Raw genomic sequence first — 13,863 nt, 5'->3', positions numbered from 1 at the left:
GAAGCTGAAACCTGAGAAATTATGGCACGTTTTTACGATAGTTGCTTATTTAACTGCCGAAACCATAAGTTGATATTCAAAATAGTTTCCAGTTATTTTTGTCGATCAATACCTCAAATAACCGACCAATTGTTACAGCCCTGCCATCTCTAATCTCTAAGTGGCCGTGGCTCCTGAGGTAGAGCACGTCGTCCACTAAACAGAGAGTCAGTGGTTCCATCCCTGGCTCCTCCAGTCCGAATGCCTAAGTGTCCTTGAACAGCTGTTTCGTCAGAATGGGAATGACGTGTGATACAAAAGCATGACATTTAAAACGCTGGGTGAATGCGTGTTTGAATGTGACTGGTAGTGAATAACACTTTGAGTAAATGGTAATGGCCTGCAGTTCTATAGCGATTATCAACCACTCAAAGCACTTTTCACTACAACTCATCTATTCATCCATTTACACACACACACACAGCTTTACACGGCGCAATTTGGGGCTCGGTATCTTGCTCAAAGACACTTCAGAATGTAGACTGGAGCCACAAAGGATTGAACCACAAACCCTCTGGTTAGCGGACGACTCGCTCCACCCATGTGATTGCCTGTTAAGACAAGAAAAGCACTATAAAAACGCAGTCCATAACCTATATTGACCTGAGCCTCTAACTGTGTCCACCCATTTACTTCGGCTTAACGGAAAACAGTAGATCTTTGTACAATTAGAGAAATGTGGTAAATTCATGACTGTTGAGTGTCACTGCCTTCACTGCGGAAGATGGAGATCGTCCCAAAGAACTGCTTATGTGACATAAATCCTTAAACATCTGATTACCACTAAGATAATGACGGTAATAAGTGAGGATAGCAGAATATATATATGAAAACTTATACAAAACATTGAGGATGACAATAATATCCTCTGGTATAGAGTCATACTTTAAATAAACATACTAGATATTAAATGTCTGGTAAAGCCGATGTTGAGGCAGTAACTTGGAGAGCTCTTCCTCATCATTAGTGACGGCACCGTGTTGCTCGACGCTGACACCAATAACACTTCCTGCAGAAGAACTGAGCTCTCAGGAGCTCCCAGCACTGATAAAACATACATCAATGCCAAGAGCGTAGGAAACAAACAGATAAACAAACTCTGTTACTCTGAGACGCTTGGTGAGATGATGAGGATGCTAGTGGACCCGTACGAGCACAAATAACAGAATACTTCTATTTCTAATTGAATACCTCCAAGATTCAGAGGATGCAGAATTTACACACGAGTTGGGAAACAGATATGAATAATGTGGATGTAATCAACACATGGTGCGAGACATTCATGGTTCATTTTCTTTAACATTGCTAGATGGAGCATTTTTTGGACATTTTCACCATTTTCTCAGGGAGTTTTTCACGCATCTTGATGAGAAAGACATCTGACCTATTTAGGGAACTGTGAGTATGTGAAACTAGGTTTGATATAATTTAAGGGGACTGTTGGGCCTTGATGGAGGTATCTGCTCTATCAAGTGACATTCTAGTTTATTTTATTTATTAATCAGCAATATAAATTGTCAGAAAAGATGATAAAATTCTCGTCAAAATGTCCAAAAGCCCAAGTCTAGGTTACTTCATCCAACTGCTTTTGTTTTTGAGTCTAAAAATATTTAGTTTAGTATCATATGAGACAAAACAGCAGCAAATGATCACAATTAAGATGCTGTAAACAGGGTACGTTTCAAATTTCTAATTGAAAATATCACTTAAAACATTTGATCAAACATTTTGTTTTGATTTATGTCAATAAACTTATCAATTGTTCAACGATTCTGGTTTGGACGTTTGCATGTTCTCTGTGTGTCTATGTTTTCTAAGGTACTCTTGCTTCCTCCCACATTCCAAAGACATGCAGATTGGGGTTATGTTAATTGCAGACTTTAAAATGACCATAAGTGTGAATGTGAGCCTGAATCGCAGAGTAATGACAAAAAGACTGAAAATACTGCTTTTCCCAACATGAAATGCAGCATCAGTTAAAACAATGCTTCTTCCATGCATGATTGATCGTGGAGCTGCTTCATTAATCTGATATTTTTCTGACAAACAAGTGGACAGGGTGAAAACTGGCGGAGGTAATTAATCATTAGTTGTAGTCCCAGTTATGGTCAGCAAATCAGACATCAGGTCTCAGGTCAGGACACAATATGATACTGGAACATAAAACTGTACAGCAGTGCAGAGTTTCGACATCTCACCACAGACTGTTTCTGTTCACGTGCATTGTATACGACTCTGGAGCCTCCTGTGGTTTCAACTACACGTTTGCGATATAGGCTCCCTCACAGGCCTGGGAAACTCCACTGAGCAGCTCTGCACATTCCAGCAGTAGGCAAGTTCACATGCGATGGTGCAGTATACTCACACACACTAAATCATCTATATTTCAGATCCTTTGACAACATCCCCGTCCCCGCCCCGTCTTAAGCCTATGAGGAGCTAAGCTACTGCGAGACTATGTGCTAAGTCCGTTCAGATAGTGTGTGCCACTTAGCCTATTTAATGCATCCCCACTCCTTGACCTAATAAGGAAGCACGAGCGAGGAGTACTTTCAGGGTAAACCTCCTGTTTTAACCACACTGTTAACCTCTGACTGCAGGAGATTTCCTGTACTATGTGAGCTCAAATTTACTGCGACATTTTTACTGTACATTTAAAAACATAAACAGGTAACAACAACAGATGAAAATGACAGAAAGATACTAAAACAGACATAAAGCTGCTGTAAGTAAAAGTGGGGCTGACAACTTACAAGTATGGCTATTGAAATTACAACCTTTCAGTTTTGCAGAACATATTACTTCCCTTATAATGCAATTCTTATGTTGTGACACTGTAAATAGAATCAAAACAACTAAACCAAACCAATCTACATGCAACTTATGTGATCTGTAGTGTAAACCGACGTAAACTTCCACAGAGTAAACCTGCCACTTTCTGAAAAATTTGACAAACCTCTGTGAACAGTGTGTTTGGCTCCAGCGCAGTCAAACAAACACAGAGCGCAGCGACATTGCTCCACATGAACCCAGTTGCCATGTTGGGGGGAGCGTCCGCACAGGACTTGATTAGTCATGAGCTTAATCTTCTAAATCCAGTAACCATGATTATGGAGCTCTAAGCAGGAGGCCGGCGCTGCCACGTGGATACTACTGCGACACTTCTCAAACACCCTGGCCAGTGGCAAACCAAACACTGTCCTCATAACGCTGTGGTTATTAGATGATAATGTGTGTTTTGTTGTGAATATAACATGGTGTTATGGTCTGATTCATTTTTTTAGATGAAATGCATTGTAAAAACCGTTCTAGTGAGAAGTTATTGCTTCAACATTCACTCTGAAGAATGCAGAACTAATTTTTTACAGATTTGATATCGTTAAAATGTTTTGCCTGGTGCTACTGAAGCTGGGACCACTAAAATGGAATATTCAAAACGTGATATATGATATGTATGAGAAACCTAGGTCAGAAAATGATTCTATCTATCTTTCAAATGTTTTTTTAGAGTAATAAGTCAGACAGATTACTCCAATATTCTCTAGACTCATGCACATAGCAGAGATCATTTCTCTTGACACACTTTACGCTCAAACTCATTTTCTGAGAGCCTGAGGATCAGATAGTCGACTGTGGCGGCAGAGTTTCAATACATATCTAGACAAAGACGAGCCTTCAGTGGCAAGAAGCAACAATGACACTAGTATGTAAGAGTCAGAGGAAAAGACCCTTCTGTCGAAATTCTTTCAATGCCTCAAGTTGGAGTAAAATTCCACCACCTCCAACAACTTCCCCACATTCACTGCTTCAGTGAGTTGTAGTCTTAACATGCAATCACCACCAATTTACTTACTGCAAAAGTAATTGTGCAACACAAGTAATATAATGACACATCATTACAGAAAACAATATGTATGTTTACATCAATGGTGATGGAATAAAAATTATAAAAAGTTAACTGCTCGCAATAGTTGAAAGGAGGATGTGTGAAAAGCTCTACTACTGATCTCAATTTTCACACTGATTTTAAATAATTAATTTCTGCAACATGCAGCCTCTTTTTTATGCTGATGCTTTACACACTACAAAGATTTCTTTATGAAAATGAGCCTTCCCTCTGTCTAATTTCCTCAAAACCGCTTAAGGCCCACAGTTGTTTGGCTCCACCTCCATGAAGTGTCTCGATAGGCAAGAAAAAAACGCTCACTTCCCTTTCCCGTCTCTCGTTTCCCCCCAGAATGCACCCTCAGCTCGGTCACATCCATTAATCGTCTCCGTCTCATTTAGTGCGCGACAAAAAAACAACATCATTTAGGAAGAGGGATTTTCAGAAACCAAAAGGTAATGATGAAAACTGTCAGAGATGTTCTGACCTCTGTCCGGTGCTGTCATCTGATTATTATTGAGATTCCGGGTCAGAGATTTACACAAGGTTCATTAAATTATACTCTGGAGACTCTTAAAACAAGCTGAGTAAACAGCTCTATGAGTTTCCATTAGCAGGAGACAAGGCCTCACTTGTGACTAGTGTGTTGTCTGCACTGGCAGCATATCAGCAACATTTACCCAGTATGTTTATTGTTGAATAATGTATCAATATTAAATGACTGTAGAATGATTTCTAGTGTTGAAGTGGTGAATTAAAGGTAACAAAAGAAAATGTTTGTTATTTGTTCCTATTAGAGAAGAGCATGTGAGACCTGGTGGAGCAGATCCACTTTATTCTGTTCTTGCTGTGTTAGTCAACTGATTCTGCAGCAAATAAATATTTGTAAAGTGTCCAAGTCTCCCTTGGAGAGCTACTACGCAAACAAACAGATTAATGGTAGTATTGCATACTTCTGTAATCGGTAATTTTAGATAAACCAAAAATTGCTCTGATTGTTTATTAACACATCTTAATAAAGTGTTGGCGTTCAAGTGTTAGATAGTTTATTAGTTCCTAATATTTGTGTCACTGGAACACAGGAATGTAGTATTGGTGAGTACTTTTTATGGTCCAGCTAATACATTTGCGGCGGCTGTGATCATGTTTTAATTTTGGTGAATTATTCTACTTTCAACTATAAAGTGGTGAGAATCTAAATGAAGCTCGAACTGTGTGGCTTATTCACCTGCAGCAGTAACAGTCTCCTCCAGTGAAATGTCTTTCACAACAAGATGTTAAAATTCCTCTCCAGGGCTGTTTTATGGCTAAATATGTGCTGTGACTTTAGTGGTGGTGGCAAGTGAAAAGTCACATTTCTGAGGGATGAGGGATCAATAGCGTGTCACAAATAAAGTAGTGAGTATCATCGGTCATCATGTGGGTCGAGGCAAGAGGAGCAAAGCAGAGCGGTCTGAAGAGGTTTAAAGGACCAAAGAAATCCCCTCTATCCCTGTGCAATGCTCTAAGAGATCTCACGGCGATGAAGAAAATAAACTTCAGATTCCAGCACTCAATGTGTCAAGCAGCACTGCAAGACCCAAAGTCCAACTAGAATGGTACTCAGTAGATCACATACCTCCACCAAGGCCCAAGAGACCCCTTATGGCCCCACATTTAAATCTACAAGATCTGGATTAGTATTTGGATCCGCACCAAATTGCACACACTCATAGCTATCAGTCCCCTAAGTGTGATACCTGATTTCGTTTAATCAAAATCTGTACGTGCAAGATTCCAGTGTCCCATCCCTCCACCAAGTTTTGAGGTAATCCATCCAGTGGCTTTTGCATAATCTTGCTCACAAACACACAAACAAACAAACAAACGGACAGGGGTGAAAATGTAACCTCTTTGGCCTCATTAATAAACATATGAAGGGTAAGAGGAGGAAATGGTGAATCGCTGATCACTTCATATTGCATGATTTGGAGGTTGGTTGCTGTTAGTGCACATAAAACCACAAAAATGTTAATGGGATCGCAAATATGTAATACCATGAAGCAAGATGGTGACTGTGTGTTAGTAGGAGTGAGGAAAAACCTTTATGTTTGTGTTGTCAACACATCCAAAGCAGCCACAATAACACATTATCGACCGGCCGTCTCCACCAAGTTTGCTGATCCCCCCCTCTCTGTTGCATAATTAAAGTGGGCCAACAAAAACAGACTCATGTCCCAAGATTATATTACAGGGGACTTTGAGGACAGCCGTTGTCTGGATGTACAACTGACTAATAATGCATATCGATCAGCACAGCGGGGTTTTCACCATTTACCTGGGTATACGGTATCAGGCTAAATGGATCAAGCTGATCGTGCGTGACATCTGGAGGCAGTGAGCACATCTCTTTAAAATAGGCCTGTCTCTTTTTCCCTTTCTTTTTTTTTTTTTTTTTAAACAACACCAACTGGACAGAGCCAGTTTATCCTGCGCTGCAAACATTACATCATCGAGGTAGAGCTGGGTATCACACTGCAAGACTTTTTTAATTCTGCCTGACCTGGGCCCACATTGGAAACTCTCAGGAGGTGAAAGCTGACACCAATTCTGTGGGCAGTTTATTCTAAGTCATTCACTTTATACTGTATCTTGTGTTTCTGTCCAGACAACACAATCTTCAGCTGTAGATGTTTGGTTTACTTTGTTAAATGGCATAGAAGAGTTTTTGTTTACACTCTGCACATAAATGTATTAGTTGGACAATAGAATCTGCCAATTTGAGCCTTTCACAGACATCGGGGTATGTTTGCTCACGTGTGTCGACAAGAAAACTTTTGTTTTTACAGAATAAACAATACAGAAAAGGTGTGCATTCATGTTTAGAGTTTACATAAAAAAATTATGTTTATTTTCTTAATTCAAATGATATCTATATGTGTTTGTGTCTTCTTTATATTTAGCTATTTACAATAAAGTTTAAGGGTAGACTGTAAAATATGAAGCCTCAATTAAATTTCTTCATCATAAGGGTTTGATAAGGACATTTTGAGAATATATATTAGCCAGTATATCGGTTTAGGACATATTTTACTCCCTAATATCAGTATTGCCATATTGGTCGGCCTCTCACAAAAACATAACAGAAAGAATTGTTTTGCTATTGCAACTAAGTATCAGGCATCATGTTGTAGACGGTTGTCTATACATTTTTAATGATGCCCAGCGCAACAAAAGAACCCAAAACTAATCAGGCTAATAACAGAGTGAACATGTGTAATGCTGCTGATTAACCCAAACAAAACGGACTGTTATAGATGAGTCATGGGCTTTAACACCATGTATTAGCTATTAGTTTATTAGTAGTAGTAGTATTAGTTGAACATGGCAGCTAATTAAATTTGTAAAATCCACAATTGAGTGTGTTAGTCCTCACTGTTAATATCAAAAACCTGTGGGGGTAAAAAGACAAGGGTGAATCTACAGCATCACAGGGAAGTTGGCCTCGGCTTGATCTCCTCTCACTTTCAAAGCTCATCTAATGGGACGAGGACACCTTCAGCCGGAGATCCCCTCAGGCCAGGCCAAGAATTATTAAAGCCCATCAGAAAATCAATCCCCCACTGCTGATCAATTCCACGAGAGCATTGACGAATGACAACCCCCCCCCCCAAGTCCTCCTCTTCGGTCTTGCTCTGTAATTTATGTGAAATCGGTGCAATTTTAAACCTCTGCAAAGTCACTGTCTGACCTTCAGTTTGCAAGAGCAGGCGAGAAGAGTGACGGAGAGGAAGTTGGCCAACTTTCAGCGGGTTCTCAACCCTGACGACACGATGGGTGGGGAAACAGAGGGTAACGGGGGGAGATCGTGCTCGTGAATAGTCTCCTGATCTGTGATGACAGCTGGGTTGAATGGGAAGATGGGAGAAGCCACGAAAACAGGGTGAAAATGTGCCAGTGACGCATCATGGTTACATGTTCAAATTTAGAGTTGGCTGGTTTACACCAACCCTACACCAACCCACCCACCCACCCACCCACCCCCAACATACAGCATCCATGTTTCTTTGGAGGAGGCGTGTGTTAGTTGGGAGATGAGGAAGGAGGAGGAGGAGGAGGAGGGTGGGGGTCCTGGATGAGGATGATGCCCCTGTAATTGTGATGATGTGTGGGTCTCCATCTCTAGCTAGCTCGGGCTATGTGCTCATGTCTGACTGGTCCTCGGATGCAAATACTGCTGGTGAAGGGGGGGGGGGGGGGGTATTGAATGAACGTCGATGAATGAACCCTGCCGCCCCCCCCCCCCCCCCCCTTTCTTCTCATGGTTTCCTCTGTATGAGCTGTAGAGGTTGTGTGGACACAGAGAGGAGGGATAAAGCTCAGTATGTCCTTACCACAGCCGCGGGGTGATGACCATGTCTTTACAGTTCTTCTTGGCGCAGGAAACAATTGGGGAGGAGGTGGTGGAGGTGGGGGTGGGGGGGGTCTCCCTTCCTTTGGCCGGCCAGAGATTCCCCAGCTCCTCAGAGACAAGCGGCCTCAGCGGGGGCCCGCGTCCGCTTCTATCCGCCGCTTCTCACCGGAGACGATGGGCGCACGGAGGCTGGATCATGGTGGAGGGTGGAAATACAAAAGTACCGTGTTGGTGTTTCCTTGAATGCGGAGCTGTGATGCTCGGCTCCGCTTCACTCCTCCTCCGCTCGCTCCTCCCTGCAGCAAGATCGGCTTTGAGCGGGAACTAATCACCGGAGTGGATCCGAGGCAGGCGGCCGGCGGCGGGTCGCAAAACGTGGAGGCGGACGCGCACAAAGTCCTCGGACTCGGAGCGGACACACTCTGGTGCCAAAAGGGGATCGGCTGCTAAACAGAGGCTGCGCAGCGTCTTAAAGGGAGAGTTCACCGGAAAAGGGAAATCCACCCATTGTCTACTCACCACTCTGCCGATGGAGGTGGTGGGTGAAAAGTGTTTGAGTCCACAAAACACTTCTGGAGTTTCAGGGGGAAACAGTGTTGCAGCCAAATCCAATACAATTGAAGTGGGGGAGCGATTCTTCAAACGTATCAAAACGACAGGAAAAAACACAAAATGTCACCCAAGTGTCCGTAAGCCCCGGCATTCAAATTAGACTCAAAACGACATCATTTAAACCATGATTAGCCTTAATGTCCTCTGATACCCTTCTCTGGAGTTGGTTCATGTTCACACATTAACACCGCACACAAGCTACTCGCCCAAGGGCGCACGCGGGTGTGCTTCCAGTAGCAGACATTTAGGCTCACCAACTGATTGTTCAGTCAATAAAACTTGTTCATTTTGACTGACATACAAAATATTGAGTTTTAACGATCGTAGAAAACTGCAGAAATATTCACTATTGTAAAGCTGGTACCAGTGACATTTTAGCAAGAACAAATATGATCAACTAATGAGCTCATGAGCACTGGTCAGTTTTAGGGTGCCCCCCTGTTTTTTCCTCACCCTATAGTCGAGGGTTGATCTTGTACATATTTTTTAAACCCTATGCAGGAAATTGTGATTAGCAAATATGGATTTTTCAAATCCAATTTGATTGACTGATGTTGAAATGGGGGTTGATAATTAATATTTTTGCCCGGGGGTAATCCGGCCATGGGAAGATCCCTAGAAATCTGCCTTTACCTCCAGGTATTGTGCTTATCAGACCGCCACTTGAAATTCCTTATCAGGAATTATTATGGCACAGACTATGATACCTCCAGTGATGAACTCAACCCTCCATACGTCACAGATTACATAAGCAGCTCTGAGGTCAAACATGGTGCAATGCTGCCACTGCAGGCACACTAGGGACTATAGGGAATGTGAATGTTTTTTCTGTACAAAAATCCGAGGCTTTTTGCTGCTCTAACCTTTTCGTTTTATCTATGCCATGTATAACCATAGACTGTATGGTTGCCTGGCAACGGCTCTCACCAACCTATCCTTAGAGTTAATGAGCTGCAAACATGCGCTCTGTCAGATCCCGTGATGCAGAGTGACGACGTGGACGTGCACATTCATGCATTTGATGTGATGTTGTATCTTGTGGTCAGCGGGATTGAATGAATATTTCCAACATAATTCAGTTATTGATTATCCTGTAATTCAGTGAAAAGCCTGTTAAACATGATAAAATGAACAAATGCTGCTTACACATCAATGCACCAGTAATGTATCAAATAAATAATAATTAACACCCATTCACATGATGAAAAGGGACATTCATGCATATATGAGTACTTTAATTTAAGCCCATACACACTTATATTTCACCCAATCTTGTGTCGCTTGGTAAGACGTCCTCTCAAGACTTTGTGGAAGTATAAGATACAGAGTGTGATTTATTAAAAGTCCCTCATGATAATGTTAGTTGAGTTTTTGGGGCAGAAACTTTTACACTCCTATTCTTATTAGGATATAGTGTTCGGTCACACAAAAACATCGGCCTGTGTTAAGGTTTAAGAGAGTAAATGGAAATACATGTGTGGGTGGGTAAGGCCTTTAAATACATTTAGCTGGTTAAAGTGACTTTTTATGCAGCAGTGGCATTTTTTCTTGGAAACCTGTGCAGTTTACGGAGAGAGGGTTTTATGTGTAAAAGTAACCTGAGAAGTCGCCTGTTGGCAAGTTGAGCAATAAACTCTTCTCATCTGTCTGTGCCAGTCTCAAAAATGGTTGGATATCAGATTTCACGGCTGGCGCTCTGAACTCTTGACATGCACCAATTTGAGCTTTCCCCTCCCCTGCCCAAAAGCTAGTTGTTACCAGAATAGTCCTGGTCACGACTGACCGTTTCCATGTTATGGCGTTCTATTGTAGGAGAGGAGGGGGAACTGCATGAATCCTGTGTGGGCAGGAATCAGTGAGACTGAGTGGGTGGGAAGGCAAAAGACAGAGCATGAATTACAAGTCTGTAAGTTTACTTTTGGTGACAATACCTTTGCTGTTGTCGGCTCCTGCAGGATGACTTAACCCACTCTGTGCAGTTTACTGTTCTGTTGGTAAAGAGATGAATAATCCCAGCCAATGTAATTTAAATAAAATCACATCTGAAAGATCGTTTTTTCAATATCTAATAATAGGAAAAACTAAATATGTTACAATGTAACACTGTGACGTAAATCACATCACACTGTTTAATATGTGCATAGGCTCCCGTTTGGTAACATATGACCTAAGATGGGTCAGTGACAACTGTTGTGTTATTGGTGTTTACATGTTATGTGTCAATGATCCCATTTTAAAACAGGAACCAGGAAGATGAAGGTGAGTCATTTTGAGAGTCTGCAACCGTCACATGTATAGAAACACCTCAAATGGATTTGGAAAAGGCCACTGCCATAATAAGACTTGACGATAATGATTTGGTAGACAATTGCATTAGGGAATAAAATAGGAGACACTCGGCAAATGCTTCTAAGTATATTTAGGAGCAAGTTTATACTTAGTTTAACTGTTTATACTTATACTGCTAACTTGTTTTTTTAGCAGGATTATACAAAAACTACTCAACTGATTTCCATGAATTGTGTGGAGGGGTGGGGCATGACTTTATTTAACAGACATAGGGCATTTAGCAACATTTTCATCGATTTCTTAGAGTAGTCGTTCTCAAACTTTTTCTCTTCGAGGACCCCTTAGCAGACACAAACTAGACCACGGACCCCCCCCCCCATTTGACAAGATCTTTGCTTTTCAATGTGTCATTACAGGAAATGTATGAAACTCAGGACCAAAATATTCAAACATTGTGTCAGTGTGTTACACAGCGATAAAAAATATAATGAAAAGAAAAGATTCCCCTTTTTGACAGGGACTGAAAATAATTCATGGATCTTAATGAAAAAATAAAATCTGACATGTTTAGGGGACTGATGTTTATGTGTGTGTGCAATCTGGTGCACATTTGTGGTGGTTTCATAAGGGGACAGTTTGGCCTCGGTGGAGGTATGTTCTCTAGTTAGTGTTATTCTAGTTGCCTATATTTGTACTTTCACTGAAGTAGAGTGTTTGAGTACTTTTTCCTCCACAGCCTTTCATTAGTACCTACCAACAAGATCTTTTTAATGAGTCGTTCTATGTTTCTATGCACTGACTCGAGATCAGTCCTATGAATCCGGTTGAGAGTGATACTCAGACATGTAGAGGCGTTAGTGGTAGTTTGACATTGCCCAGTTTCACAACAGCTCCCAGTGAACGGCGTGATGAAACAGGTCAGCTGACAGATGACGTCAGAGGGTGTACCTCTACACAGAGGAAACCGTACGTTAGTGAGTCACACAGTCTGTAGTAGTGACCGAGGCAGCAGAGGACACCTCCCGGAGTTAAAACATCTCAGTAAGTCGTCTGAAGACCCAAAGAAAAGGTAAGACCCTTAAGTTTTATTAAAAAAGCTCTTCTCTTTGTTTTCACCAGGCTTAGGATCTTTTTAATGCGACTTCAATCCGTCGTTGCCGGTTTCATTCATGTGCAACGTGGTCTAACGCCGGCCGGTGTTTCCGGAGACTGTCCCTTCTCTTTTCATTTGATTATCTCAGCCTCGTTTTCACTTAAAACATCTCCCCATTTTATTCACACTAGTTTATGATACTTTCTCTTTATAACTCACAAACGTGTTTTTCCTCTTTTTATATACCAACATGATTTGCCTGTATAGAATAGGCCCGGTGTACATTATGTTTTCCCGTTAATCTTAATAGTAGAAACATACATAAACAGTGATACTCAAGAATGTTTCCTTTTATTGTGTAAAAATGTTAAAAGTGATGTAACTAAAACAGTTTGTTAACAATACCACGGCCATGTTGGAACGCCCCCCAGCGGCTGAAGGAGGAAATACTTTTTATAGTCTTACACAAGCAGAAATTTGATTGATGAAAGTAACCTTGAATACTTGATTGTTATAATCGTTTATCATTGTGTGATTGTTATAAATGTAATTCTAGTAAGGCAATTAAGTGCAATTGTCCTGTCTTTCTCTGAATAGACAATATGCCAGTAGACATTAACAAAGGCAAGAAGGCATTTGTCCAGAAGTGTGCCCAGTGCCATACTGTGGAGAATGGTGGAAAGCACAAGGTTGGACCCAACCTTTGGGGTCTGTTCGGCCGCAAAACAGGCCAGGGAGAGGGCTACTCCTACACTGATGCCAACAAAAGCAAAGGTAAGAACTTGTATGTGTGAATTCAAGGTATTTTAAGCAGAAATTGTGCTGTTTGGCTAAAACATGTTTCTCCTCTGTGTCTATTCACTTTATTTCCAGGTATCATCTGGGGCGAGGACACCCTGACGGTTTATTTGGAAAACCCCAAGAAATACATCCCAGGAACAAAGATGATCTTCGCCGGCATCAAAAAGAAGAACGAGCGTGCCGATCTCATAGCATATCTCAAGTCTGCGACTTCATAAAGAACTCTACTTTGTCACACGGTGCCGTCTGTGTTGTGTCAGGACAAACTGCTCAAGATGCCAGGACTTGTCGTTCTTTCAAAATCAGGGAGAGCAGCCAGCAGTCTGAGAGATGTTGGCACTCGTGGCCAATCTTTGTCACCATTGTACCTCCGTTCTCTGACGTGGAGCAAACTATATCCCCTGGTTTTAACAGGTTCCTTTTCTAACATAAATTATCAAACCATATACTGTTGTATTCTGAATGTAGGGACTGAACGCTGTGTATTAAGTTCGCTGATTGACTGTCATCTAGTTGTTTCTCCATAGATTCATAGATTGTACTGATGTTGTCTTAATTTGTTCCAAGAATAATAATGCCGGTCTGTTTTGGATTTCCTCTACAGTCTTTTATTGTGTCCATTTTGAATATTCAAGTTGAATAAAAGTAAGACTAAAAGTTTGTTGGAACGTGTTTGAGAGGTTATGTCCCTGAAAGTGAATATATAACTGTCAGACTAAATACATGCTTTGGGGGATAATGGCAGCTTTC

At 41.4% G+C, this 13,863-nt stretch overlaps 2 protein-coding genes across 3 annotated transcripts in view; one reads left to right on the top strand and one right to left on the bottom strand.

The window, feature by feature from the left end:
* Window positions 1–8,649, bottom strand: part of osbpl6 (oxysterol binding protein-like 6) — a 38,670-nt gene extending 30,021 nt beyond the window's left edge. For both annotated transcript variants that reach the window (XM_034573881.1, XM_034573882.1), the window contains exon 1: window positions 8,299–8,649. The gene's annotated coding sequence lies outside the window, so the exon portion shown is untranslated. The remainder of the gene's footprint in view (window positions 1–8,298) is intronic.
* Window positions 8,650–12,135: 3,486 nt separating this feature from the next.
* On the top strand, window positions 12,136–13,775 carry LOC117754734 (cytochrome c-like). The gene is made up of 3 exons (XM_034573883.1): window positions 12,136–12,288; window positions 12,910–13,086; window positions 13,186–13,775. The coding sequence occupies exons 2-3, from the start codon at window positions 12,915–12,917 to the stop codon at window positions 13,329–13,331; spliced, it is 318 nt and encodes a 105-aa protein (XP_034429774.1). The 5' UTR covers window positions 12,136–12,288; window positions 12,910–12,914; the 3' UTR covers window positions 13,332–13,775.
* Window positions 13,776–13,863: the final 88 nt, after the last annotated feature.

This window comes from Hippoglossus hippoglossus, chromosome 21, assembly GCF_009819705.1.
Source record: "Hippoglossus hippoglossus isolate fHipHip1 chromosome 21, fHipHip1.pri, whole genome shotgun sequence".
NCBI classification, from domain to species: Eukaryota; Metazoa; Chordata; class Actinopteri; order Pleuronectiformes; family Pleuronectidae; genus Hippoglossus; species Hippoglossus hippoglossus.
This window is presented reverse-complemented; position numbering and strand designations above follow the sequence as displayed.